At 42.6% G+C, this 26,489-nt stretch overlaps 1 protein-coding gene across 1 annotated transcript; it reads right to left on the bottom strand.

The window, feature by feature from the left end:
• Positions 1-1,278: 1,278 nt before the first annotated feature.
• On the bottom strand, positions 1,279-17,044 carry paox (polyamine oxidase). The gene is made up of 10 exons (XM_020481380.2): positions 16,205-17,044; positions 9,897-10,073; positions 9,482-9,612; positions 9,206-9,393; positions 8,160-8,350; positions 6,401-6,570; positions 6,191-6,276; positions 5,971-6,083; positions 2,615-2,763; positions 1,279-2,536 (listed from the first exon to the last, which is right to left on the bottom strand). Exons 1-10 carry the CDS (start codon positions 16,362-16,364, stop codon positions 2,384-2,386), a joined length of 1,518 nt encoding a protein of 505 aa, XP_020336969.2. The 5' UTR covers positions 16,365-17,044; the 3' UTR covers positions 1,279-2,383.
• Positions 17,045-26,489: the final 9,445 nt, after the last annotated feature.

The raw sequence follows: 26,489 nt of genomic DNA on the forward strand, positions 1-26,489 counted from the left end.
AAAATGAGGCTCAGTAGTGTGTGTGGCCTCCACGTGCCTCTATGACCTCCCTACAACGCCTGGGCATGCTCCTGATGAGGTGGCGGATGGTCTCCTGAGGGATCTCCTCCCAGACCTGGACTAAAGCATCCGCCAACTCCTGGACAGTCTGTGGTGCAACGTGGCGTTGGTGGATGGAGCGAGACATGATGTCCCAGATGTGCTCAATTGGATTCAGGTCTGGGGAACGGGCGGGCCAGTCCATAGCATCAATGCCTTCCTCTTGCAGGAACTGCTGACACACTCCAGCCACATGAGGTCTAGCATTGACTTGCATTAGGAGGAACCCAGGGTCAACCGCACCAGCATATGGTCTCACAAGGGGTCTGAGGATCTCATCTCGGTACCTAATGGCAGTCAGGCTACCTCTGGCGAGCACATGGAGGGCTGTGCGGCCCCCCAAAGAAATGCCATCCCACACCATGACTGACCCACGCCAAACCGGTCATGCTGGAGGATGTTGCAGGCAGCAGAACGTTCTCCACGGCGTCTCCAGACTCTGTCACGTCTGTCACATGTGCTCAGTGTGAACCTGCTTTCATCTGTGAAGAGCACAGGGCGCCAGTGGCGAATTTGCCAATCTTGGTGTTCTCTGGCAAATGCCAAACGTCCTGCACTGTGTTGGGCTGTAAGCACAACCCCCACCTGTGGAGGTCAGGCCCTCATACCACCCTCATGGAGTCTGTTTCTGACCGTTTGAGCAGACACATGCACATTTGTGGCCTGCTGGAGGTAATTTTGCAGGTCTCTGGCAGTGCTCCTCCTTGCACAAAGGCGGAGGTAGCGGTCCTGCTGCTGGGTTGTTGCCCTCCTACACATCTCAGGATGTACTGGCCTGTCTCCTGGTAGCACCTCCATGCTCTGGACACTACGCTGACAGACACAGCAAACCTTCTTGCCACAGCTCGCATTGATGTGCCATCCTGGATGAGCTGCACTACCTGAGCCACATGTGTGGGTTGTATATTCCGTCTCATGCTACCACTAGAGTGAAAGCACCGCCAGCATTCAAAAGTGACCAAAACATCAGCCAGGAAACATATGAACTGAGAAGTGGTCTGTGGTCACCCCCTGCAGAACCACTCCTTTATTGGGGGTGTCTTGCTAATTGCCTATAATTTCCACCTGTTGTCTATGCCATTTGCACAACAGCATGTGAAATTTATTGGCAATCAGTGTTGCTTCCTAAGTGGACAGTTTGATTTCACAGAAGTGTGATTGACTTGGAGTTACATAGTGTTGTTTAAGTGTTCCCTTTATTGTTTTGAGCAGTGTATATATAAAAGAGAGTACAAAACATTTCCTATGAAAGTTTTTGTGCAATACATCAGTTTATTGATATGAACAGTATATTTAAGAGGACAGATTTAAGGCGTGATATTAAACATTACATAAAAAAAATAAGACACTGAAAGTAATGGTGAACATTGTGAAATCTAAAATCATTAGATTTAAATACCAATTGTTAACAGTAAAATCAGACACCATGAGACTGAGTGGCTTGCAATTAATTTGATTTAAGTAATAATCAAAACAATTTCAAATCGTGAATAATCTCCTAAAACAAATATTTGGTAAAGATCATAATATTCAACAAATGGTTCAGTAGCAATAGGTTCTGGGAACATTAACCCACGTTGGACAGTCAAAGATATGGAGCCCTTTTGTGTAAGATCAAGTTGACCCTACACACTGTTTTAAGTTCTATTTTTTGCTTCTCCCCTAATGATTAATATTAGGACTTGTAAGCGGATCCTAGAACTAAACATAAGGGTAACTTATACCCAGAGATATACTGAACAAAAATATAAAACAACATGCAAAGTGTTGGTCCTATGTTTCTTGAGCCAAAATGTAAAAAAACAAACATTTTTTCACAGAAATTTTCCATACACAAAAAGCGTATTTCTCTCAAATTTTGTTCACAAATTTGCTTACATCCCTGTTAGTGAGCATTTCTCCTTTGCCAAGATGATCAATCCACCTGACAGGTGTGGCATATAAAGAAGCTGATTAAACAGGAAGATGATCACACAGGTGAACCTTGTGCTGGGGACAATAAAAGGTAACAGGAATATTTATGTCCATTATAAAGCCATTTTGTGTGTGTGTGTGTGTGTGGGGGGGGGGGGGGGGGGGGTCATTCTAATTGGCTGGGCCTGGCTCCTCAGTGGGTGGTGGTACCCCTGTCCAGTCTTGTGAAATTAATAGATTAGGGCCTAATTTATCTATTTCAATTGACTGACTTCCTTCTACGAACTGTAACTCAGTAAAATCTTGTTGCATGTTGCATTTATATTTTTGTTCAGTATATAACACTTTTACAACGAGTGAGTTCTTGTCCTTATAGCTTTGATCTGGTTGGCTGGAATGTGCTGGGGGCGGAGTAGTGAGATATGAGTCTACCAGCTTCCCTCCAGCCAGTAAGCAGCGCTCCATGGACAGTGGAGAAGAAGGAAGGATGGGTGGCTTCTCCAGCAAACAACACCTGGAGAGGCTGAGAGAGAGAGAATATGAGAGAAAGTGGGTCAAAAGATGACAGAATACATCACATGAACTGTGTATGTGTGTATACCTGTTCCCCTTGTTGTGGTAGTGGTTCAGCCAGGTTGTGTATATCCTGCAGTGAGGTTCCAGTAGCGGTGTAGGTGTAGGAGCCACAGGTCCATGGGTCATGGAACCACTGAGACCTCAGGACACGCCGTGGGGTGATGGTTGGGTTCCCTACACACACAGACAAACACACAGAAACGTAACGTTATGACTAACTACTGTTCCCTGAAGGAGGGAAAAGGAGGTACAATCCAATCTAATTATTAACTCAGTCTTTTATACACTTGGGTAAAAAGGGACATTTTCATCATACTGACATGCTCTCTGAGCTCCCTCGGGCGTGGCTAGTTACAGTTACATGATCTCGTTAGGAATGTGAATTTAGTTTATCTTTACAAAAATATTATCGTCATCCTTGTTATTTCCTACACAGCGTAAAGGATGTAAACCTGATATACACAGTGTGAAAGCTCTTCAAGTTACAAGATTTGTTATATCACTTTTATACCATTTTTAATGACATCACAAAATAGACATTCATTTCCCATATTCCGTCTCTCATCATTCCCCACATTCAGATGTTGAAATATTGTCCCAGTGTTCACTGTTGGACGTTAAGAGTTTTTGAGCGGCAAAACCTTCTGTAACAAATGTATTCCATTCACCAATACTAGAGACCAAATGGAATTGTCTGCTGCCTACAATTTACGATTGACGTGAGGTGTCATAAAACCCCCACACCAATTCCTCCTCCCCTCTGCGGGTGAGAGGGCTCAGTAGACACCGATCCATTGTAACCTGATCTTTGGATCCTATCAGGAGAGTCATGACAAATTAAAGATTTTGTCCCATCCTACAGTGCTTACGAAAGTTCAGACCCCTTCACTTTTCCACATTTTGTTACATTACAGCCTGATTCTAAAATGGATTAAATTACAAAATGTTCCTCATTCTACACACAATACCACATAATGACAAAATGAAAACAGGTTTTTAGATTAAAAATATATATATTAAATAGTATTCAGACCCTTTGCTATGAGACTTGAAATTGAGCTCAGGTGCATCCTGTTTCCATTGATCATCCTTGAGATGTTTCTACAACTTGGAGTCCACCCGTGGTACATTCAATTGATTGTACATGACTTGGAAAGGCACATACCTGTCTATATAAAGGTCCCAGAGTTGACAGTGCATGTCAGAGCAAGAACACAAGCCATGAGGTCGAAGGATTTGTCCGTAGAGCTCCGAGAGAGGATGGTCCCCAAGAACACAGTGGCCTCCATCATCCTTAAATGGAAGAAGTTTGGAACCACCAAGAGTCTTCCTAGGGCTGGCAGCCCGGACAAACTGAGCAATCGGGGGAGAAGGGCCTTGGTCAAGAACCCAATGGTCACTCTGACAGAGCTCCAGAGTTCCTCTGTGGAGATGGCAGAAACTTCCAGAAGGGCAACCATCTCTGCAGCACTCTGCCAACCAGGCCTTTATGGTAGAGTGGCCAGACGGAAGCCACTCCTCAGTAAAATGCACATGACAGCCTGCTTGGTTCGCCAAAAGTCACCTAAAGGACTCTCAGACCATGAGAAATAAGATTCTCTGGCCTGAACACCGTCTGGACGAAACCTGGCACCATCCCTAGAGTGAAGCATGGTAGTGGCAGCATCCTGCTGTGGGGATGTTTTTCAGTAGTCAGGATCGAAGGAAAGATGAAGAAGAAAACCTGCTTCAGAGCGCAGACTGGGGCGAAGCACACAGCCAAGACAACGCGGGAGTGGCTTCGTGACAAATCTCTGAATGTCCTTGAGTGGCCCAGCCAGAGTCCAGACTTTAACCCTATCAAACATCTCTGAAGAGACCGGAAAATAACGGTGCAGCAACGCTCCCCATCCAACCTGACAGAGCTCGAGAGGATCTGTAGATTACAATGGGAGAAACTCCCCAAATACAGGTATGCCATGCTTGTAGCATCATACCCAAGAAGACTCGAGGCTGTAATCGCTGCCAAAAGTGCTTCAACAAAGTACTGAGTAAAGGCTCTGAATACTTATGTAAATAAGATATGTTAAAATAATAAATTTAAAAAAGTAAGAATCACCCCTCCCCTCACTGTTAAAGGAATAGTTCACCCAAATTACATGACAGAAACCCACACTTTGGTTTTGTTTACCTGGCCAATGTTTCAAATGCGAACTTTTTTTTAGCGTTTGTGGCACAGATCCAGTGCAAGTCAATGGAACCTATATTAGCATTTTCGCACTTCATATCCAAGGATGAAGAATCAATACTCCGAGCCGCAGCTCCATACTAATTGTCAGACATGGAGCACTGATACAATATACTCGTTGTTGGGGTGGGACTGGCGTGGTGTGCCCATGGGTGGCTTTTTACATTTTTTTTTTATGTCCAAATAAGTTCGATCCAAATCGGATGTTAGGTACTATACTAAAATATATGAATCCTATAAATTAAAAAATGCCAATTTGGGTGCAATCAATTAGCTTAATTTCCCAGAGATCAAAATTCTATTTCAACAAAATAATGTTGCAGGAATGCGAATTTTATCAGTTTTGAACATAATAAACAATTTCTGAACAATCTGAGATGAGGTGGGTGTCATAACCCCTTTTTCTTGTACTTTTTGAGGTGGAATGACCCAGGGGCGATTCATAATAAAATAGAATTCCCAGGAATGACAAGTGTTGAGCTCGAGAAAGACTACTCCTGTCGGGATCCAACCCTGCTTGTTCCCTCGACTCCGTTACCAACAACCAATCGCCTACAGAGCCCATAACCTGTACCACTAGACACCTCAAAGGGACTAGTGAGCTACAGGCAGGAATCATCAATGAATCCCAGTAATGAGACACCAAGGGGGGAGGGGCGCATTGGTCGCTCAGACCTGTGTTAAGGCCCCTCGCTCCGGCGGTTAGCCTAGCCAAGTTTAAAGGGGCTGCTTCCTCATCAGAGGTGCACACAAGACCCGATTCCTCGAAATCCTCCAACTCCAGGAATTGGAAATAGGAATGGGGTTGCCATTAAGCTGGGGGAAAGCTTCATTCACAGGAAGTCAAGGCTGCTAGCTGATGTTAGCCAGGAGTCTTTTCAGTCCAAGCTAGGCTAGATGGCCTTATTGACCAAAGCAAGGTCCGTTTAGAATAACCAAGCGACTTAACACTATACTAAACAATAGAGCTACCCAAGCAACTCCACCGTGGGGAAGCAGGAATACCTAGTAGTAGCTAGTTCGCTTCTACGAACTATAAGGGAACAAAAGATTAACACACTACTGACTGAAGTGTAGATTACAGACATGAAAGTACAATGGGTTAAACTGCGTATGAGGCATGTGATGGAGGGGTTAGATGTTAGAAGGTTTACCTGTGAACCTGCGTATCAGGTGTGTTACGGAGTGTGTGACGTCCTGTTCTGGCAGAGTCTCCATGAACTCAGACTCATGGCCAGCGATCCAGCCACACAAAACATGGCCATACCTGGAGAGACAGGGGTAGAGAGGGGGAAAGAGGGTGAGAGGCAAGAGGCGTGGGGAGTTCAAGACATTGAGTTAGAGATTTTTAGTTTGTGTGTATGTCTTAGTTACCGCTCAGTGGGTTTGAGGACAGTGAAACCAAACAGTTTCTTGATCCAGAGTCTCTCCACATCTGATACCTGGTCCACCAAGTCTGACTAGAGGGCAACAGTAAAACTTCTGTTACTGTCTGTGTGTTTGCAATGATAGATATATATTGTGTTCCTCAAGGATCCGTTTTGGGCCCAATACTCTTTTCACCGCATGCTTTGTGTTTCATACCTCGTCTTCCCAGACCAGGTATATGACCTCACAGTCGTCGTCCCACCAGGGTTGGTCAAACTCCACAAAGATCTTGTTGTTGGTTCCAAAGCCCATCCTCTGAACAGAGTGCAGCTTGTGGAGGGGTAGAGGAGGGGAGAGGAGGGTACCATGATGCTTCTTCAGATAACCTGATAAAATAATTGTAGATATTATTAGGTACACTGAACAAAAATGTAAACACTTCATGTAAAAAGTATTGGTCCCATGTTTCATGAGCTGAAATAAAAGATCCCAGAAATGTTCCATATGCACATTATGCAAATTTCTCTCAAATTTTGTGCACAAATTTGTTTACATCCCTGTTAGTGAGCATTTCTCCTTTGCCAAGATAATACATCCACCTGACAGGTGTGGCATATCAGGAAGCTGATTAAACAGAACTATCATTACACAGGTGCACCTGTGCTGCGGACAATAAAAGGCCACTAAAATGTGAAGTTGTCAAACACAATACCACAGATGTCTCAAGTTCTGAGGGAGCGTGTAATTGGCATGCTGACTGCAGGAATGTCCACCAGAGCTGTTGACAGATAATTTAAATGTACATTTTTCTACCATAAGCAGCCTCCAATGTCATTTTAGAGAACTTGCTAGTATGTCCAACCGGCCTCACAACCACAGACCACGTGTAACCATGCTAGCCCAGGACCTCCACATCCAGCTTCTTCACCTACGGGATCGTCTGAGACCAGTCACCCCCGACAGCTGATGAAACTGGGGGTTTGCGGAACCAAAAAATGTCCATACAAACTGTCAGAAACCGTCTCAGGGAAGCTCATCTGTGTGTTCGTCGTCCTCACCAGGGTCTTGACCTGACTGCAGTTCAGCGTCGTATCCGACTTCAGTGGGCAACTGCTCACCTTCGATGGACACTGGCACGCTGGAGAGGTGTGCTCTTCACAGATTAATCCTGGTTTCAACTGTACCGGCTTGCTGATGTCAACATTGTGAACAGCGTGCCCAATGGTGGCGGCGAGATTATGGTATGGGCAGGCATAAGCTATGGACAACGAACACAATTGCATTTTAGCGATGGCAATTTGAATGCGCAGAGATACCATGACGAGATCCCGAGGCCCATTGGCATGCCATTCTTCCGCCTCCATTACCTCATGTTCTAGCATGTTCATGTACGGCCCCATGTCGCAAGGATCTGTACACAATTCCTGGAAACTGAAAATTTCCCAGTTCTTCCATAGCCTGCATACTCAGACATGTCACCCATTGAGCATGTTCGGGATGTTCTGGATCGGCGTGTATGACATTGTGTTCCCGCCAATATCCAGCAACTTCGCACAATCATTGAAGAGCAATGGAACGACATCCCACAATCAACAGCCTGGTTCTGACCCACGCCCCTACTTTAAAAAAAATAGCTATCTGCAAATCTGGACTGATTTCCTTATATGAACTGTAACTCAGTAAAATCTTTGAAATTGCTGCATTTATATTTTTGTCCAGTGTAGTTTGAGGTTGTTCTAAAAAAAAATGTAAATGAGAGGAGAAGAGAGACATGGCATGGTGCCTATTTTAGGTAGCCTGTCAGCACAGAAAACTTCCAGTTCTTTGAGACGGTACGGTCACAATGTTTGTTACTGGTTATAAAAGGTTAATGTTTAGCAACTTAGAAGAGATGTCATAAAATGTAATATAAGAGAACATTTTAACAGTAGTCATTTGACATCTGTGTGTGTGTGTGTGTGTGTGTGAGACCTACCGAGAGGGACAGTGAGGATGACGTGGTCCGCTGGGATTCTCTCTCCATCTTCACACTCCAACACAACAGGGTACTCTCTCCCTCCTTTCCTCACCACCCTCTGCCAGTGGACACAGCTGACTGGTCGATGGTAGGAGACTATCCCAGCAGGAAGCTCTTTCATCAAGTTGTCGATTAACCCTTCATAACCTCTGAAAGAGACAGAACAGCAGTCTAGTCAAGTCACTCACACAGCCATGGCACTCAGCGGTAAACTGAGAAAGGTGCAATCGAGGTCCACACACACACACACACACACACACACACACACACACACACACACACACACACACACACACACAGCAGAAGTATTTTTTGACAGCCTAATTTAGATATTTTATGCTTAGAATTTACGACATTTGGTAGGCTATTTGTTACTCAACTTGTTTAGAATTAGATACACGCAGCTTCTCTTCGGGCATTACTTGTTGCCCTAGAATACTTAATAAAGCCTTGCTCACCAGAATAAAGTCATAACATCAATAGAATAAATGTATCAATAATCTAGCTGACATCTGTAAAGTTCTTCTTTAACGTTTAGAGACCAGGGAGAAACTGCAATAACCCGGAAAGATTTTCTGTAAAACTTCCAAATGACACCATTTTGACCGGTTTTATGAAAAGCTGTGAAAACAATCCATCAAGATTCAGATAATAATATTTCAGCTGGTCTTGGATGCATATTTTATGTGGTTAAAATAGCCTACTGTCAGCTTTATTTCTCCGAAAAAGATGGCACGTTTGCAAAGTACTTAACGGTCCATACGCAGTCTCTCAAGATGCTGAAATAAATACATAATTTCTCTCCACTCCTGTTCCAGAGACAAAATTGTTGCTTGCCGTAAAACGATACACCAAATGTTAATTTGGTAGCCTACTAATATTATATTAGGCTACATTGTGAGAGGTTATGGGAGTACAGTCATTGTGCAGATTTCAGTTACTATTCCATTTAACCCAGCCGCACCCCTGCTTTCCTCATCCCCTGCGAGCCCACACAAACTGACCGGGGGAAGGTGCAGTCCAATCCAGGCAAGGTCTTGTACAGTCCAAAGGCTCCCAGGCCCAGCGTGTCCAGAGTGTGTGTTCCATTCACACAACACTCCGCCTTCAACAGAGTACTGATCAAAGACAGACGGACAGACTGACAGGACAGACTGTCACCTTGCCACCGCTCTGCTGCACGCTGACGCACCTACACACACACACACGGACATTTAACAGGCAGACAAGAGATATAGGTATACGGTGTGTATATGTGTGTGGGCGCATGTGTGACGTACCTCTGTCCTTATGAACTCTCCGACACTGCTATACGGTTCTCCTCCCTGTTCGCTGAACTCGCCTCCCTCCTCCAACACCTCAGCAAACAGCTCTACAGCAGGACCCATCAGCTCTGGAGTCAGCTTATGACCTGGTAGAAACATAACACAATGCTAACGAACTACCGACTAGCTAAGACTTTGCATGAGCCAATATTTTTTCTATGGGGTTCATACATTGACCGACAAAAAAACAAAACAAAAAGGGAACGGAGAGCGCATCCACAGTTTGGTCTGTCGCTTGTACATACACAACTCATGTTAGTTCAACTCATTTTAACTTCTGACGGACAAAAAAAAGAAAAAAACTGACTGGGTGACATAATATTACATTTTCATCCATTAAAATCAGTCTCTGTCTGGCCCAACTTTTTACCAGAGCTGGAGAACCAGTTTGGTACCCATGGTGGGTGACCTCCTATAGCCAGGTCCTGGTTCTCCGGAGTCAGGCTCTCTGGGTCCAGCAGGCTGTACTGTCTGGACAGACAGAACACTGGGTTAGCCTCCGACGGACCATGGATCCAGTTAGCACCAATCTCTATGATGTTATTACCTAGAGGAGAGAGTGGGAAGGGAGAGAGAGAGAGTGTAATACATTCAAACAAGTTTTAGCGACACACAGTATACGAGTAGGTTACACAATTACACAGCAATAAAAATAAGTGCTATGGTTTTATGATACAGACTGTAGTTAAGGACGCATCATGGTTTGATATATTACCGCATATTGATAAAGCTACAGCCTACTGTATCACATGCTTTTTTGACAATGTTTATTGACACCGGTCATATTCAATGGGTGTTGCCCATTTCTAAAGTCATCAGTTATTCTGCACTCTGGCACAATCAGATGAGAGTGCCCTGAAATCAGAGTAGATGGCCAGACTGCAGGAATGTCCACCAGAGCTGTTGCCAGAGAATTGAATGTTAATTTCTCTACCATAAGCCACCTCCAACGTTGTTTTAGAGAATTTGGCAGTACGTCCAACTGGTCTCACAATCTCAGACCACGTGAAGCCAACGCCAGCCCAGGACCTCCACATTTCACTTCTGCAGGATTATTCAGGGTGGGGAGTTATTTCAGTCTGTAATAAAGCCCTTTTGTGGGGAAAAACTCATTCTGATTGGCTGGGCCTAGCTGACATTGCAGTCAGATTATGGGTTAATACATTTATTTCAATTGATTTCCTTATATGAACTGTAACTCAGTAAAATCTTTGAAATTGTTGTATGCTACATTTTTGTTCAGCATATATTGGATCTTTGTCCAGCTACTGTGAAAAGTTTGGATGTGTGTAAAACCATCCATAGTCTGCATTGTTTTAACATTATATGCCCACAGGGAGAAAGGATGGTGCCTGTAAGTGTGACATAGCCTATTTAGAATTGGAATTTTATTATTCACTCTTTTTAGGCCTTATCAATAATTTATTAATGTAATCTTGCTTATTGACAATGTTTGGCATGTCCATGCACAGCCATAATGCAATTTACAATAGGCCTAGATCCTATATCAGTGTGAATGCTATTGCAGCCATGCAATTAGTTAGAACAATGTGGACTGCAAACGGATTCAAGTTAACATATTTATCAAAGATAGGTCTACATTGTTATTTTATTTCTGTAAGGCAGTAGTCGATGTGAGTAAGACCTTTAAACAGGTCAACATTCACAAGGCTGCAGGGCCAGACGGACTACCAGGAAGTGTACTCCGAGCATGCGCTGACCAACTGGCAAGTGTCTTCACTGACATTTTCAACCTGTCCCTGGCCGAGTCCGTAATACCTACATGTTTCAAGCAGGACACCATAGTCCCTGTGCCCAAGAACACCAAGGTAACCTGCCTAAATGACTAGCGACCCGTAGCAGTCTGTAGCCAAGAAGTGCTTTGAAAGGCTGGTCATGACTCACAACACCATTGTCCCAGACACAACCCAATTTGCATACTGCCGCAACAGGTCCACAGATGACAATCTCTATTGCACTAAACACTGCCCTTTCCCACCTGGACAAAGGAACACCTATGTGAGAATGCTAAAAATTGCCAAAGACTCCAGCCACCCTAGTCATTGACTATTTTCTTTGATACCGCACGGCAAGTGGTACCAGAGCACCAAGTCTAGGTCTAAAAGGCTTCTGAACAGCTTCTACCCCCAGCCATAAGACTGCTGAACAGCTAACCAAATGGCTACCGGGACTACATGCATTTTTACGCTGCTGCTACTCGCTGTTTATTAACTATTATCTGTGCAAAGTAACTTTACCCCTACCTACATGTACATATTACCTCAATATAGCCCCGTTATTGTCATTTTATTGTTGCTCTTTAATTTTAGTTTATTTAGTCAAATGTTTGTTTTTTCTTAACTCTTATTTTTCTTAAAACGGCACTGTTAAAGGCTTGTAAGTAAGCATTTCACGGTAAGGTCTACTGCACCTGCTGTATTTCGGCACATGTGACAAATAAAATGGTATTTGATTTGATTTAGAAATTAGCCCTGCTGTCACCATTTAGACATTGATACCACATTTGCATTTGCTCATCGTGGAGTTTGTCTTACACAGTGTAGTGCCTTTTAGAGTTGAAGAACACCAACCAATGCAATGTAGAATCAGTTTATTAACAGGTGACAAACAGATTATTTTACTATTGTAACATGCAGTGGGGAGAATTCTATTGTCCCCGTCAGAAGTCCAGGCTTTTGACATAGATGGTAGAGCTCTCATCTCTGGACCACACAAGCTTTAGATTGCATACTGCTAAGGCACTTGTTGCTCTCTACATCGGTCAGCTACATTGGTGACCAGGGTGGGATCCTTTCGATCAGTGGAGGCTGGTGGGAGGAGCTATAGGGGGACGGGGTCATTGTAATGGCTGGAATGCAATGGTATCAAACTCATTAAACTTACGGAAACCACGTTTGACTCTGTTCTATTAATTCAATTCCAGCCATTACAATTAGGCTGCCTCCTATAGCCCCGCCCACCAACTGCCACTGCTTTCGACATCCCTATGGGGCCTAGGCACACAAATTCTGAAGTATGCATTGATTTAATGCATGCATTAAGAACAAATTCTTATTTTCAATGATGGCCTAGGAACAGTGGGTTAACTGCCTGTTCAGGGGCAGAACGACAGATTTGTACCTTGTCAGCTTGGGGGTTTGAACTTGCAACCTTCCGGTTACTAGTCCAACGCTCTAACCACTAGGCTACCCTGCCGCCCCGATGACAGTTCTACAGTCAACAGAGGCCCAGGCTTTTGGCATAGATGGTAAAGCTCTCCTTTCTGGACTGCAACATGGTAAGATTGTGCCCTCCACAGCACTTGATATACATTGATTGGTAGTTTAACCTATAATTAGATACTTCAAATACTGCCTGAGACACCTTTGCTATTTGTCTCCGTACTCAATAAATGGTGAAACACTGTCATGGTGTTCTTTGTTTTCGAATGTATATGCATGAAACATACATCATGAAAACCATGTCTCACACTCAGTCATAGTTTGTAGAATAACAAATGGATTGGTAAGATTTAGGCACAGTCACCTTTTATGAGGTTAGTGGGAAAGTTAAACATTTAAACCACCTAAATATACTCATATTCACTTAACATTTAGTATTCATCATTCTCCATACCTTATGTTCCAATGCATCAAACTCTATGCATGCCCACCATGGAATTGGTCAGCTGCTATTTGAGAACTAATCTGGTTTAGAAATCAAAGTGGTTATCTTATTACACAGATTGTATCGCAAGTTATGCCACAGTGCCTTCAGAAAGAATTCGTACCCCTTGATTTATTCCACATTTTGTTGTGTTACAGCCTGAACTCAATGGATTAAATATACTTTTCTCAACCATCTACACATAATACCCAAAAAGTGAAAACATATTTTTTGAAAAATTAAATACAGAAATCGTATCTATATAAGAATGCACACCCGAGTCAATACACGTTAGAATAACCTTTCGCAGCGATTAAGACTCTAAGCTTAATCGCTGGTTAAGACTAAGACTAAGCACTTTGCACACCTGGATCGTACAATTTTTGTATAAAATTCTTCAAGTTCTGTCAAGTTGGTTGTTGATCATTTCTAGACGGCCATTTTCAAGTCTTGCCATAGATTTCCAAGCAGATTTAAGTAAAACTGTAACTAAGTCACTCAGGAACATTCTTGGTAAGCAACTGCAGTGCATATTCGGCCTTGGGTTTTAGGTTATTTGTCCTGCTGAAAGGTGAATGTCTCCCAGTGTCTGTTGGAAAGCAAACTGAACCAGATTTTCCCCTCTAAGATTTAGCTCTATTCCGTTTCTTTTTATTGTAAAAAACGCATTAGTCCTTGCCGATGACAAGCATACCCATAACATGATGCAGCCACCACCATGGTTGAAAATATGAAGAGAAGTACTCAGTGATGTGTTGGATTTGCCCCAAACATAAGGCTTTGTATTCAAGACAAAGTTAATTTCTTTGCCACATTTTTAGCAGTTTTACTTTAGTGCCTTGTTGCAAACATAAGGCATATTTTGGAATATTTTTAGTCTGTACAAGCTTCCTTCTTTTCATTCTGTCAATTAGGTTAGCCATGATATATCAGACCTATACCACAGGTATGACAAAACATGTATTTTTTGTGCTCGAATTACGATGGTAACAAGATTATTATAGCAATAAGGCTCCTCAGGGTATTGTGGCAACGCATTGCATCGTGCCTAAGTGTCACGCCTTGGTCTTAGTATTTTGTGTTTTCTTTAATTATTTTGTCAGGCCAGGGTGTGACATGGGTTATTGTGGTGTGTTTTTGTCTTAGGGGTTTTGTGGGGTGTCTACGTAGTCTATGGCTGCCTGAGGCGGTTCTCAATCAGAGTCAGGTGATTATCGTTGTCTCTGATTGGGAACCATATTTAGGCAGCCATATTCTGTGAGTGTTTTCGTGGGTGATTGTTCCTGTCTTTGTGTTTGCACCAGATAGGGCTGTTTCGGTTTTCACATTACGTTTATTGTTTTTGTAGGTTCGTGTTTCTTTATTATTTAATAAACATGGATTGCAATAGACACGCTGCATTTTGGTCCGATCCTTGCTACACCTCCTCGTCCGAGGAGGAGATAGAAGAAAGCCATTACACTAAGAACAGCCTCTAGCAGTGGTATATTGGCCATATACCACACCCCCTTGGGCCGTATTGCTTAAATATGTTTTGGCAAATATGCATTTGCAGCGGTCTCCAACACAGAACCCAAACTGGCTGTGCGTGCACCATCGTGCATACATTTCTTTTGTCCCCCCTCACACCCTACGCGTTCACGACACGCAGGTTAAAATATCAAAACAAACTCTGAACCAATTACATTAATTTGGGAACAGGTCAAAAAGCATTAAACATTTATGGCAATTTAGCTAGCTAGCTTTCACTTGCTAGCTAATTTGTCCTATTTAGCTAGCTTGCTGTTGCTAGCTAATTTGTCCTGGGATATAAACATTGAGTTGTTATTTTACCTGAAATGCACAAGGTCCTCTACTCCGACAATTAATCCACACAAAATGGACAACCGAATCATTTCTAGTCATCTCTCCTCCTTCCAGGCTTTTTCATCTTTGACCTTATATGGCGATTGGCATCTACACTTTCATAGTATTACCACGACAACCAGCAAAACAGTTTGTCTTTCAAGTATAACCAATGAGGAGATGGGAGAGGCAGGACTTGCAGCGCAATCTGCATCAGAAATAGAAAGGAGTTATATTTTAGCCCTTGGCATAGCAGACGCTCGTTGGCGCGCAATGATTGAATAACATAGATTTCGAAATGTATTTTGCGACGCGAGCGGTGTAGTCCGCCTGTTAACCTCCATTCTAGCATACATGATTACACACACCTTTCCACCTTTTGTTTTTATTTGGGATTCTATGCAAAGTATATTATTACATGTTTCGTTAAGCTTGCAGCTAGTTCCTTGAAATTAGACAATCATTTTAATTCACTGACAGAGATATGGATAATTAAACACAAATTGACGTTTATAGTAGCTGGCTAGGCTAGTCAAACTGTAATATTGCCTAGCTTTCAATAAATTGGCTAAATGGTCAACGATGTTACCTCTTCACAGGATCAAAACAAATCGTATTGCATGCTGCATATTTCAAGTGCACTCGAAAACAGATATTTATCTATAGCTATTCCTCTTCATCAGACAGCAACTTGCGTTTTCACAACAGGCTGTGTTTACGACTAGAAATAGTAGATAGAAGATTGACTTCATCACGAGGTGTACGAGAGTTCAAATACAGCCGTTCGCCACATTTGCCCGAGTAGACAGTGTTCAAGTATACTTTCTATGAGAAATTTCAAGGTGCCAACACATGTTATGGTCATCATAAGAATGTTTTACTGTCATATGCAACAACACAAAACAGCTCCTTCCTTAGACTGGGATCGTTCAAATTCACGCTTTTCGCCTATCCCCTTGATGGGTGCAGTTGGTGAAGTGAAGACATAACTTCATGACCTTTGATCACATGATTTTTGTAAAGTTCTTGCAGTCGAGATGTAAGCGTAAATCGGACGATTTTATCCCCATAATGCAACACTTTGAAAAGCGGTGAGAATCGACTTGGCAAAAAATGTGATCCGATCGAACCCACCCATTTCTCTCCTCATGTTCCCTCTACACTCACCCATTTTGCCTGTCTTTATCCTTCCTCCACTCCGCCCCGTCGCTTCCAGGATCCTCACATTGCGGAAACCATGTTTGGTTAACTTCAAAGCTGCTCCAATACCAGATATTCCACAGCCAACTATTACTATCTGCGAGTCCATACCGTGCCGAAAAGCCATAACGGTATCCTGATGTCTATCAACTGGTCTCCGTCTCTCCCTCTAGCTTCTTATTCTTCTTCGATGGGGTTTAACGGCGGTTGGCATCCAATGTTAATGGTTCATTACCGCCACCAGCTGTACGGGGTATTGAATAAGAACAACAAAAAAACATTCGGGGAAAGGTGGAAAACGACATCACACTAAATAAAACACGTAAAATAACAAGTAAAATAAAAAGACCATACTTCTTCAATCACAGTCCACTCCAAAATGCATCCCTACACAGGCTCAGGGGCCTGTGTACATTCACAGACAGGATTTATTGCACTGCATCGGCTGTGAAATCGCGAAGACCCCAAAAAACGTCAGCAGCATTCACAATGACTCCAATTTTCTTAGACTTCTTCTCCACTTGTGCTGTACAGTTTATAACTATTGCAATAAATAATACAAAGTCCACCTTTTTAACATGTAACATTTCACTATCCCTCAGTTGATGAGAAACCTTTGCTGGTTGGGGTGGCTCTACTTAACATTGCTTCTTCCCCACCACACGCTCCTTTACATTTTCTCACCACCTCCAGATAAGAGACACGTTGGATGCTCCTTACCCTTGCCACCTCATTCTCCTTCACCCTTCATCGGGCACTCCAAGAATTCAGGTGCATGTTCACCACCACAATTGCAGCATTTCTTCCATCCTGCACACTTGACACATGACCAAATATTTTACATTTATGACACTGAAGGGGCTTGTGCACAAAAGCTCTTACTGCGCATCTCATGAATCCTAAATGTATATGAGGGGAGGGGGGGGGCTTGCCTGTTTTGCATGTTATTTTAGCATTAATACGTGTCACATATCAGTTTACAACAATGTAAAAAATATATACAGAATTTTGTTATTAAAGCTGCATACAAACTTTGTCTCTTTTTTGTTTGCTTGAGTAAGGCAGCTCAAATGCAGGTGTTTCGGGCAAGCTCAGTGCTTTCTGTGGTGGTGGTGGGGCAAGCCAGCAGAAAATACGGAGCGTTGCGCCGTGATTGGCTCAGTGTTCTCTCACTCATGGGGACACTACTTCACCGCTAAGTCTAAGGGTAGACCTAAAAAATGTTTGCCCTTTGGATGCTGCCATAGAGTTACAATAGAAGTGCCCAGCCAAGAAGGCTCAAGGTCATTGGCCACAGATAAAATGACGTCAAATCACATTATATGTACAGTAGCTTTGATTGGACTGATCGTGTAAACGTCATACTTTCACAATCTTAGCTAGCAGTCATCATCATGAATAAAGTCAACAATCTACTGGTAAATCCTTTTTAATCCATGTCATATGAAGAGAAAAAATGAAGAGAAATTATAGATAAAATGCATCGATGCTCATCGGCCATTGGACATAAACATTACACAACAAGCTGGAAATTGCAAATTCAACAATGAGAGGTTCGGAAGGAATCAGTGACAGTGGCTGTGTGGTCCCAAATCTGGAATTAAGGGTCTCTTTTACAAGTTTAAAATGCCATGCTGTCAATGAAGCTCAAAACTGTTAACTCTGAACTGTGAAAACTTGACTTAAGTGAGTTCAAGTGAACTGGGAAGTCAGAAATAAACGAGCCTCGACTGGGAAAATACGCTTTGAACGGTCATCCAACTCAGAATTTGTAAATCCGTCCTCTTTCTAGAGCTACGACCTGAAGACCAATGACATCATCATGATTCAACCTTGCTTTTTTCCCCGTTGTTTTGAAAGTATCATATATCCAGAGAATGCCAGACTTGATGACAACATTTTCCCACGAAGGACCACAGCACAACAAGGTGAGTCCAAAAATGTATTACATGCTGCTGCATAAATTATGTAATATGTCGGGAAATGTATATTCTGTAGCTAAGAATGTGATACTACGTGTATGTTGTGTAGTAAAATGTTAGTAGCCCATGTGCCTCACCCTAATGCTTTGGTCTATTTACCCCTATTATTTTGCCTACTGTTCTGACTTGGTGGTGCACATGTAGCCTATAACCAGTTTTAGAGAAATGTAATCATCGAATATTGTAAGAGATTTCATTGTCTGCTTATATGCCACTTTTATTTATCCTACGGTTCTGACTTGGTGTACAGGGAGAACACTGTAAGAACGGCCATGTTCTGAATTCTGTCGCTGTGCATTTCAAAAGTGCTAAACAAATAGTTATATTGACTACGTCCGCCCTAGCTCGCTCATTAACGTTTTAATCAAAATGACGGATTGCCTCATATTTGCTTGTCGTCCCCTTTATGCCATAGTTTGTACATCTCAATTGACATTAGAAACCACATTTGTTTAAGAAAGTCAGCCATATCAACTATGTTTTTTTAAAAGGCAGTAAATGAGTCTGAATGAACTGTTTTGCTGCCAGACAAGGCTCCACTGATAGCCAGATGTAGCGGTGGTAAGATGTTGGCACTGCTGTTGGGACAGCTTTATGTAGGCCCTAAAATTTTGTGGGCACCGTTTGTCACCATTACAGTGCAATTAATATACTGTTTAGTGTTGTGTTGTGTATGACATGCATCCCACATAATTGTTTTTTGTTGCCCCACCAGATTTACATGCTAAAATCGTCAATGGAAGGGAGAGACTCTTCATCAAAGAACAGTAGGATGGATGAAGTGAACTTCTTTTCTCCATCCACCATACAGGTCAATCGACGTGCACCAACCACTCCATCGATGTCTTCAGTTACATCCTCTACCTTTATTTATCGCGCCACCCCAGAAATAACTCCCTTGATTGGCACCCTGCTGTGAAAATCCATGCAGGAAACATTCCACTCCGATATCTTTTTCAGTCTTAACACACAATTCTTCTTCTCTGCAGACACGCAAACAAATCTAATTAAGACCACACCGTGACGCTCACACTTTCTTCCAACACATTCCAGATTTTCATGGAGACGTTAAATGGATTTCCCAAGTAGCATTTATCCAAAACCCTAACCTTCCTATTTTCCAACATAGCTTTACTTCTCGTTTCCCTTTTTCTTCGCCACTGTAACCCACTCATTCTCACCTTCTGTACGATTAGCTTCACTCGACTCACTAGCAGTTTCAAACAAAACCTCAGTTTACGCCATGTTCCGCATCCATTACAGCTACTCTCTACTCGATCTAGCAGTACAGCTATCTGGCAGAAGAGCTTCCTAAGAGGGTTGTTGCTTCTTCTTCGGTGGGGCTGTTGGCATCCAACGTTATGATGCATTACCGCCATCTACTGTACTGGGGTGTGGGCCAGAGACAAGGAGAAACTAAATCCTACCTGCCAGCCCCTTTTCTCTAAAAAAGACAACAAAATGTTTGAGGCTGTATCTAATTACGTTCTACTCAGTATACTCTTTAAACTCATTTCCTGTATCCCCTTCTCCCTCATACTGGATCTCAGCCTCTCTCCTTCCCTCCCATACTACCCACAATGTTTTAGTACATGCTCCACTGTCTCGGTTTCCTGACAACAATCCCACTTTCCTGTTGGATGCTTTTCCTTTCACATTTAAAGTCTTATTCAACTGGCTGTGTCCCACCCTTAATCTTGTAAAAAAATAAATTGCCTCCTCTCTTCTGTCTCTTCCTTCTGTCCTTCACCTTACCGTGAAATGCTTACTTACAAGCCCTTAACCAATAATGCAGTTCAATAAATTGAGTTAAGAAAATATTTACTCAATAAACTAAAGTAAAAAATAAAATAAAAAGTAACAATAAAATAACAATAATGAGGCGATATACAGGGGGTACCGGTACTGAGTCAATGTGTGGGGGTACAGGTTAGTAGAGGTAATTTGTACATGTAGGTAGGGGTAAAGTGACTATGCATAGATAATAAACGGGTGGCCATTTGATTAATTGTTCAGCAGTCTTATAGCTTGGGGGTAGCTGTTAAGGAGGCTTTTGGACTTAGACTTGGCGCTCCGGTACTGCTTGCCGTGCGGTAGCAGAGAGAACAGTCTTTGACTTGGGTGACTGGAGTCTTTGACAGTTTTTTGGGCCATCCTCTGACACCGCCTAGTATATAGGTTCTGGATGGAAGGAAGCTTGGCCCCAGTGATGTACTGGGCCATACGCACTACCCTCTGTAAGCGCATTATGGTCAGATGCCGAGAAGTTGCCATACCAGGCGACGATGCAACCGGTCAGGATGTTCAATGGTGCAGCTGTTGAACTTCTTGAGGACCCATGCCAAATCTTTTCAGTCTCTTGAGGGGGAAAAGGTGTTGTCGTGCCCTCTTCACAACTGTCTTGGTGTGTTTTGACCATGAAAGTTTGTTGGTAATGTGGACCCCAAGGAACTTGAAACTCTTGACCCGCTCCACTACAGCCCCGTCGATGTTAAAACCTGTTGCGACTCTAGGGGCAGTATTTTCATTTTTGCAAAAAAAAACATTCCGTTTTAAACGGGATATTTTGTCAGGACAAGATGCTAGAATATGCATATAATTGACAGCTTAGGACAGAAAACACTCTAACGTTTCCAAAACTGTACAGATATTTTCTGTGAATATAACAGAACTGATGTTGCAGACGAAAGCCTGAGAAAAATCCAATCCGGAAGTGCCCCAGGTTTTGAAAGTGCTGCGTTCCAATGCGTCCCTATTGAGCTGTGAATGTGCTATCAACCAGCTTACGCTTTCTACGTATTCCCCAAGGTGTCGACAGCATTGTGACGTAGTTTTACACATTTATGTTGAAGAATAGCCGTAGGCAGCTACATTGCGGAAGTGGTCACCTGATGGCTCCCAGGGTGACTCTCGTGTAAAATACAGAGGTAGCCATTACTCCAATCGGTCCTACTGAAAAACCAATTGTCCCGACGGATATATTATCGAATAGATATTTGAAAAACACCTTGACGATTGATTATAAACAACGTTTGCCATGTTTCTGTTGATATTATGGAGCTAATTTGGAATATATATATATCAAATATATATACTTTTTTCAAATATAATACAAACAGAGCTATTTCGCCTACAAAAATAATCTTTTGGGAAAAAAAGAACTTTGGCTATTTACCTGGGAGTCTCGTGAGTGAAAACATCCGAAGTTCATCAAAGGTAAATGATTTAATTTAATTGCTTTTCTGATTTTCGTGACAAGGTTGCCTGCTGCTAGCAAGGCATAATGCTATGCTAGGCTATCGATAAACTTACACAAATGCTTGTGTATGCTTCTGAGATGACAGGGTGATTAACAAAAGGCTAAGCTGTGTTCCAATATATTTCCCTTGTGATTTTCATGAATAGGAAGATTTTCTAGGAAGATTTATGTTCGTTGCGTTATGCTAATTAGTGTCAGTCGATGATTACGCTCCCGGATCCGGGATGGGGAGTCACACTGGGGGCCTGTTCGGCCCGCCTTTTCCTGTAGTCCACGATCAGCTCCTTTGTCTTAATCACGTTGGGGGAGAGGTTGTTGTCCTGGCACCACACGTCCAGGTCTCTGACCTCCTCCCTATAGGCTGTCTCATTGTTGTCAGTGATCAGGCCTACCACTGTTATGTCTTCAGCTAACTTAATGATGGTGTTGGGTCGTGCTTGGCCATGCAGTCATGGGTGAGCAGGGAGTACAGGACGGGACTAAGCACCCACCCCTGAGGGGCAGCCGTGTTGAGAATCAGCGTGGCAGATGCATTGTTGCCTACCCTTACCACTTGGGGGCGACCCGTCAGGAAGTCAAGGCACTATAGTGTTGAACGCTGGGCTGTAGTCAATGAACAGCATTCTCACATAGGTATTTCCCTTTGACCAGATGGGAAAGGGCAGTGTGGAGTGCGAGTGAGATTGCATCATATGTGGATCTGTTGGGGCGGTATGCAAATTGGAGTGGGTCTAGGGTTTCCGGGATGATGTTGATGTAAGCCATGACCAGCATTCCAAAGCACTTCATGGCTACCAACATGAGTGCTATTCTAGTCTGTGCTAGCTGTGCTAGCAAAACAGTGCTGTAGCATAGCATCTGCGTCGTCTGACCACTTCCACATTGAGCGAGTCACTGGTATTTCCTGCTTTAGTTTTTGCTTGTAAGCAGGAATCAAATGGATGACGAGGGAGAGCTTTGTATGCGTCTCTGTGTGGAGTAAAGGTGGTCTAGATTTTTTTCTTCCTCTGGTTGCACATGTGGCATGCTGGTAGAAATTAGGTCAAAGTTTTTAAGTTTGCCTGCATTTAAATTTACCTGCATTAAAGTCCACTAGGAGTGCCTCTTCTGGATGAGCATTTTCTTGTTTGCTTATGGCATTATAAAGCTCGTTGAGTGTGGTCTTAGTGCCAGCATCGGTTTGTGGTTGTAAAAACTACAAATATAGATGAAAACTCTTGGTAGATAGTGTGGTCTACAGCTTATCATGACATACTCTACCTCAGGCGAGCAATACCTCAAGACTTCCTTAATATTAGACATTGCGCACCAGCTGTTATTGAGAAATATACACCCTCATCCCTCGTCTTACCAGACATAGCTGTTCTGTCTTGCCCATGCACAGAAAACCCAGCCAACTGTTTATTATCTTGTCATCTTTCAACCACGACATGGTGAAACGACACAATCCTCTATCCCATGCCCTCCAACACCCTTCCACATCTTGGAATCTCCCTCCTACACACTGCTGTGATATGACCATAAACGTTGCACGTAGTGACAGTATGCGTTCTTCTTCTTCTTTAAGTTTTATTGGCAAATCACAACCAGCTGACAGGTGCATACACCGCCACCTACTGTACCGGAGTGCGAGGCCGGCACGATCTATCTACATACACTATACTCTCTTAACTAACCCTGAATTTCTAATAAAACCTCACTACTCCCATAACCCCCTCCCAAAATACCACCCACTCCCGTCTAACCTCTCTGACCCTATTAAACAACCTCTCCCTTTCTACATCATACATTTCACAAAACAACCGTTTCCTCTACCATACAGCGATTACACATTCCAGTACCATGTTTCCCTATCAATTTCAAAGATGAATTCAGTCCCGTATGCCCTAATCTCATCCTACACAACATAACCTCCTCCCTTCTGTTCCCATTATATGAGAGCATCTCCCGTACAGATTTCCTTGTACATGTACTATAAAAATGTGACGGGATTACTACGTTCATTCCATTGTCTCTGGAATCCAAAAGAACTGAATTTCAATACATTTTTTTTAACCCCAATAGTAGCATCATTATTTCTAACCAGAAATCCTCACGTTCTGACTTTCCAGATATTAAACTACACAAAACTGATGAGTCCAAACATATTACTACTCTTCTTGGTTGCACCTCCTCTATCCACTGCAATGCAGCAATTATCGCAACCATTTCTGTTGAATATACAGATAAATCATTTGTTAGTCTCTTACATAGATTAATATCGAACTCACGAATAAATACACCTGCTCCTGTCTTCCAATTCATGGGATCCTTTGAACCATTTGTATACACTGCAAAGCAAGAATAAAACGGATTACTTGTCACGTCCTGATCTGTTCTGATCTGTCACCTGTTCTTGTGATTGTCTCCATCTCCTCCAGGTGTCGCTTATTTTCCCCAGTGTATTTATCCCAGTGTTTCCTGTCTCTCTGTGCCAGTTCATATTGTATGTTCCCGTTTTCTTCAGACTAAGATCAACATATGGTCTTGTATAAAACTATGGTGGCACATTTCCTAATGCCACAGATGGCCATATAACAATATCTCTGAGTCCATATTCTTCAACCCTTTTTCAAATCTCTGGGCCAAAACCCCTCTTTTGATATCATTCTTATTCCCAGCAGTCTTCCAATACTGTCAGTGTAGGATGATATACTATACTACCCTTCAGTCTTGCCCATTCTTGCCCATTCTGCTAGCTTAACTCTTCTAAGGGATAGTGGCATTTCCCCAGTATCTAATTGTAAAGTCTCAACCGGTGTAGTTTTAGATGCAAAACGCAACAGCAATGTAAAAACCGCAAAACCATTTACAAAGCACGCATCCATTATCTATGGATGATCTCATCAAAGTAGAGCAGCCGGCTCCCAACTTTCACCTACAAGAGCCGCTCCTAGAGCCGACTGGTTTCCGAACGACCCATCACTAGTACTGAGGAGTATTTCTGTCTATAAAAAAGCCCTTTTGTAGATAAAAACTCATTGGCTGGGTCTGGCTCCACAGTGGGTGGGCCTATGCCCTCCCAGGCCAACTAATGGCTGCGCCCTTGCCCAGTCATGGTGAAATCCATAAATTAGGGCCAAGTGAATTTATTCCAATTAACTGATTTCCTTATATGAACTGTAACTCTGTAAAATATTTGAAATTGTTGCATGTTGCGTTTATATTTGTGTTCAGTATAGTTTTCCACATTGTATTTTGGCGATTATTTTTGGTGATGCGAATATTGGGTCGCGACAGGCAACCTGGTTCAATTCCGGTCCCGTCTCAAAACCAGTTGAAAACCCGTGCTCTTTTCTATCACTTCTCAGAGAGACAAACCCAGGTATAATATAATCCAATTGCGGTTTAAGCCATGTTTCTTGTACAGTATATCCGGTAAAACATCTCAATAATGTTTTAACTACTTCAATTCTTATCCATTGGCTATCAAACTCCTAGCATTCCATTGAACAACAAAGACCACCATAATACTATTGATTTGAATTCTGGTTCAGCATCCGATGTATCATTTCTACCGTAACTTCAGATATCCCTATATTGTCTTTGGCTGCCTTACTACTTATGTTATTCATGCAGTCCTGCTCTTATATGGAGCAGTCATATTGATTTCCCAACACGTGAAGTCCAAGAGGTCTACATATTTTCCTACCATGGTCCTCTCTGTAATTGACCATTTATACTCGCGTATCCCATTAACAACCCGGCTGTGTTTCCACTGGCGCCTTCGGAGCCGCCACTATCTGCCAATATGTTTCATCTGGAGTAATTTCAACCCTAGGTTTGTTATTCACTTTCCGAACAGCGTTAGCATAGGATACATTGTTTGTAATTTTGTACCGCTGCGCTTCCATGGCTTTATGTTGTACTTCACATCCTTCGTGTGATGCAAATGTTCTCCGTCACAGTTACAACGTTTAACTTTAGCTTCAGGATCACATTTCCCACGCTCGGGATCCCCACCACACTTAGCACATCTCATTTTATAGATAAAAAAACCAATATATATTCTTATTTTGCACATCTCATTTAACCTTTTCACACATTAGCAACATGCCCTATCCGTTGGCACTTAAAGCACCAAAGAGGACTCTTTAACCAGATAACTGAGTGATCCCTTCAAATTGTAACAATACAGTTGTAGTGTCCACTCGACTGCCACTCTTTTTTGCTTTCCATCCTTTTCGTGTCAATAACTTTTCCTCCTGTCAGGGAAGCCTTGACTGCTTTCCAATGGAATCTCAAATTTCACCAGACCCCCATTTTGTGAGTTTAATTTAGACTATTTGCAAGGATCAGTACCATCCCATAATCCAGCAGGTTGGCAACCTTAAATCACCCCAATCTCTTCCCTATAACTGCTTTTGTCAAATGCAAGGGATGGAAGTACTTACTTGCTGGTTCTGGGAACACTACCATATCTTTTTAACTTTATACTCTAACCTCTTTGTCTACAGTGGTCCTGCACTTTACAGTTCTACAGTACTCTCAACACTACTCATTGTCTCCCCAGCAGTATTCATCCCTCCATCACCCTCATTACGATTTTTCTTACTCCTATTTACAACAGGTGTAAATAGCTGATCATCACTGGTTTTTATCATCAATTATCAATAGCCCTAATGCTACCATCTGAACTATCCGCCATGCCGACCCTAGTCACAGTACTGTTGTGCCAAATCCGCCAAAAAACAAACAAATAAAGATACAGTTTACCAACTGTCCAAAGCCAAGGTGCGCAGCTACGCTGACTTTGAAAATTGCCCCGCTGCCGCCTCGATCACGTCACGACAAGAATACTTTCATCTTCGCGGTATAGTATATGGTATATTGGCGATCACACAATTTAATGTGCATCCTGCCACCTACCGTGTGGGATGGAAACAGGATTCCCCCCAAAACTGCCCCCAAAAAACTACAAAAAACTAAAGAAATAAACTAAATCAAACAACTTTTCTGTTAAAAAAACAAA

The sequence above is a fragment of the Oncorhynchus kisutch genome, linkage group LG4 (assembly GCF_002021735.2).
Source record: "Oncorhynchus kisutch isolate 150728-3 linkage group LG4, Okis_V2, whole genome shotgun sequence".
In the NCBI taxonomy this organism is placed as follows: Eukaryota; Metazoa; Chordata; class Actinopteri; order Salmoniformes; family Salmonidae; genus Oncorhynchus; species Oncorhynchus kisutch.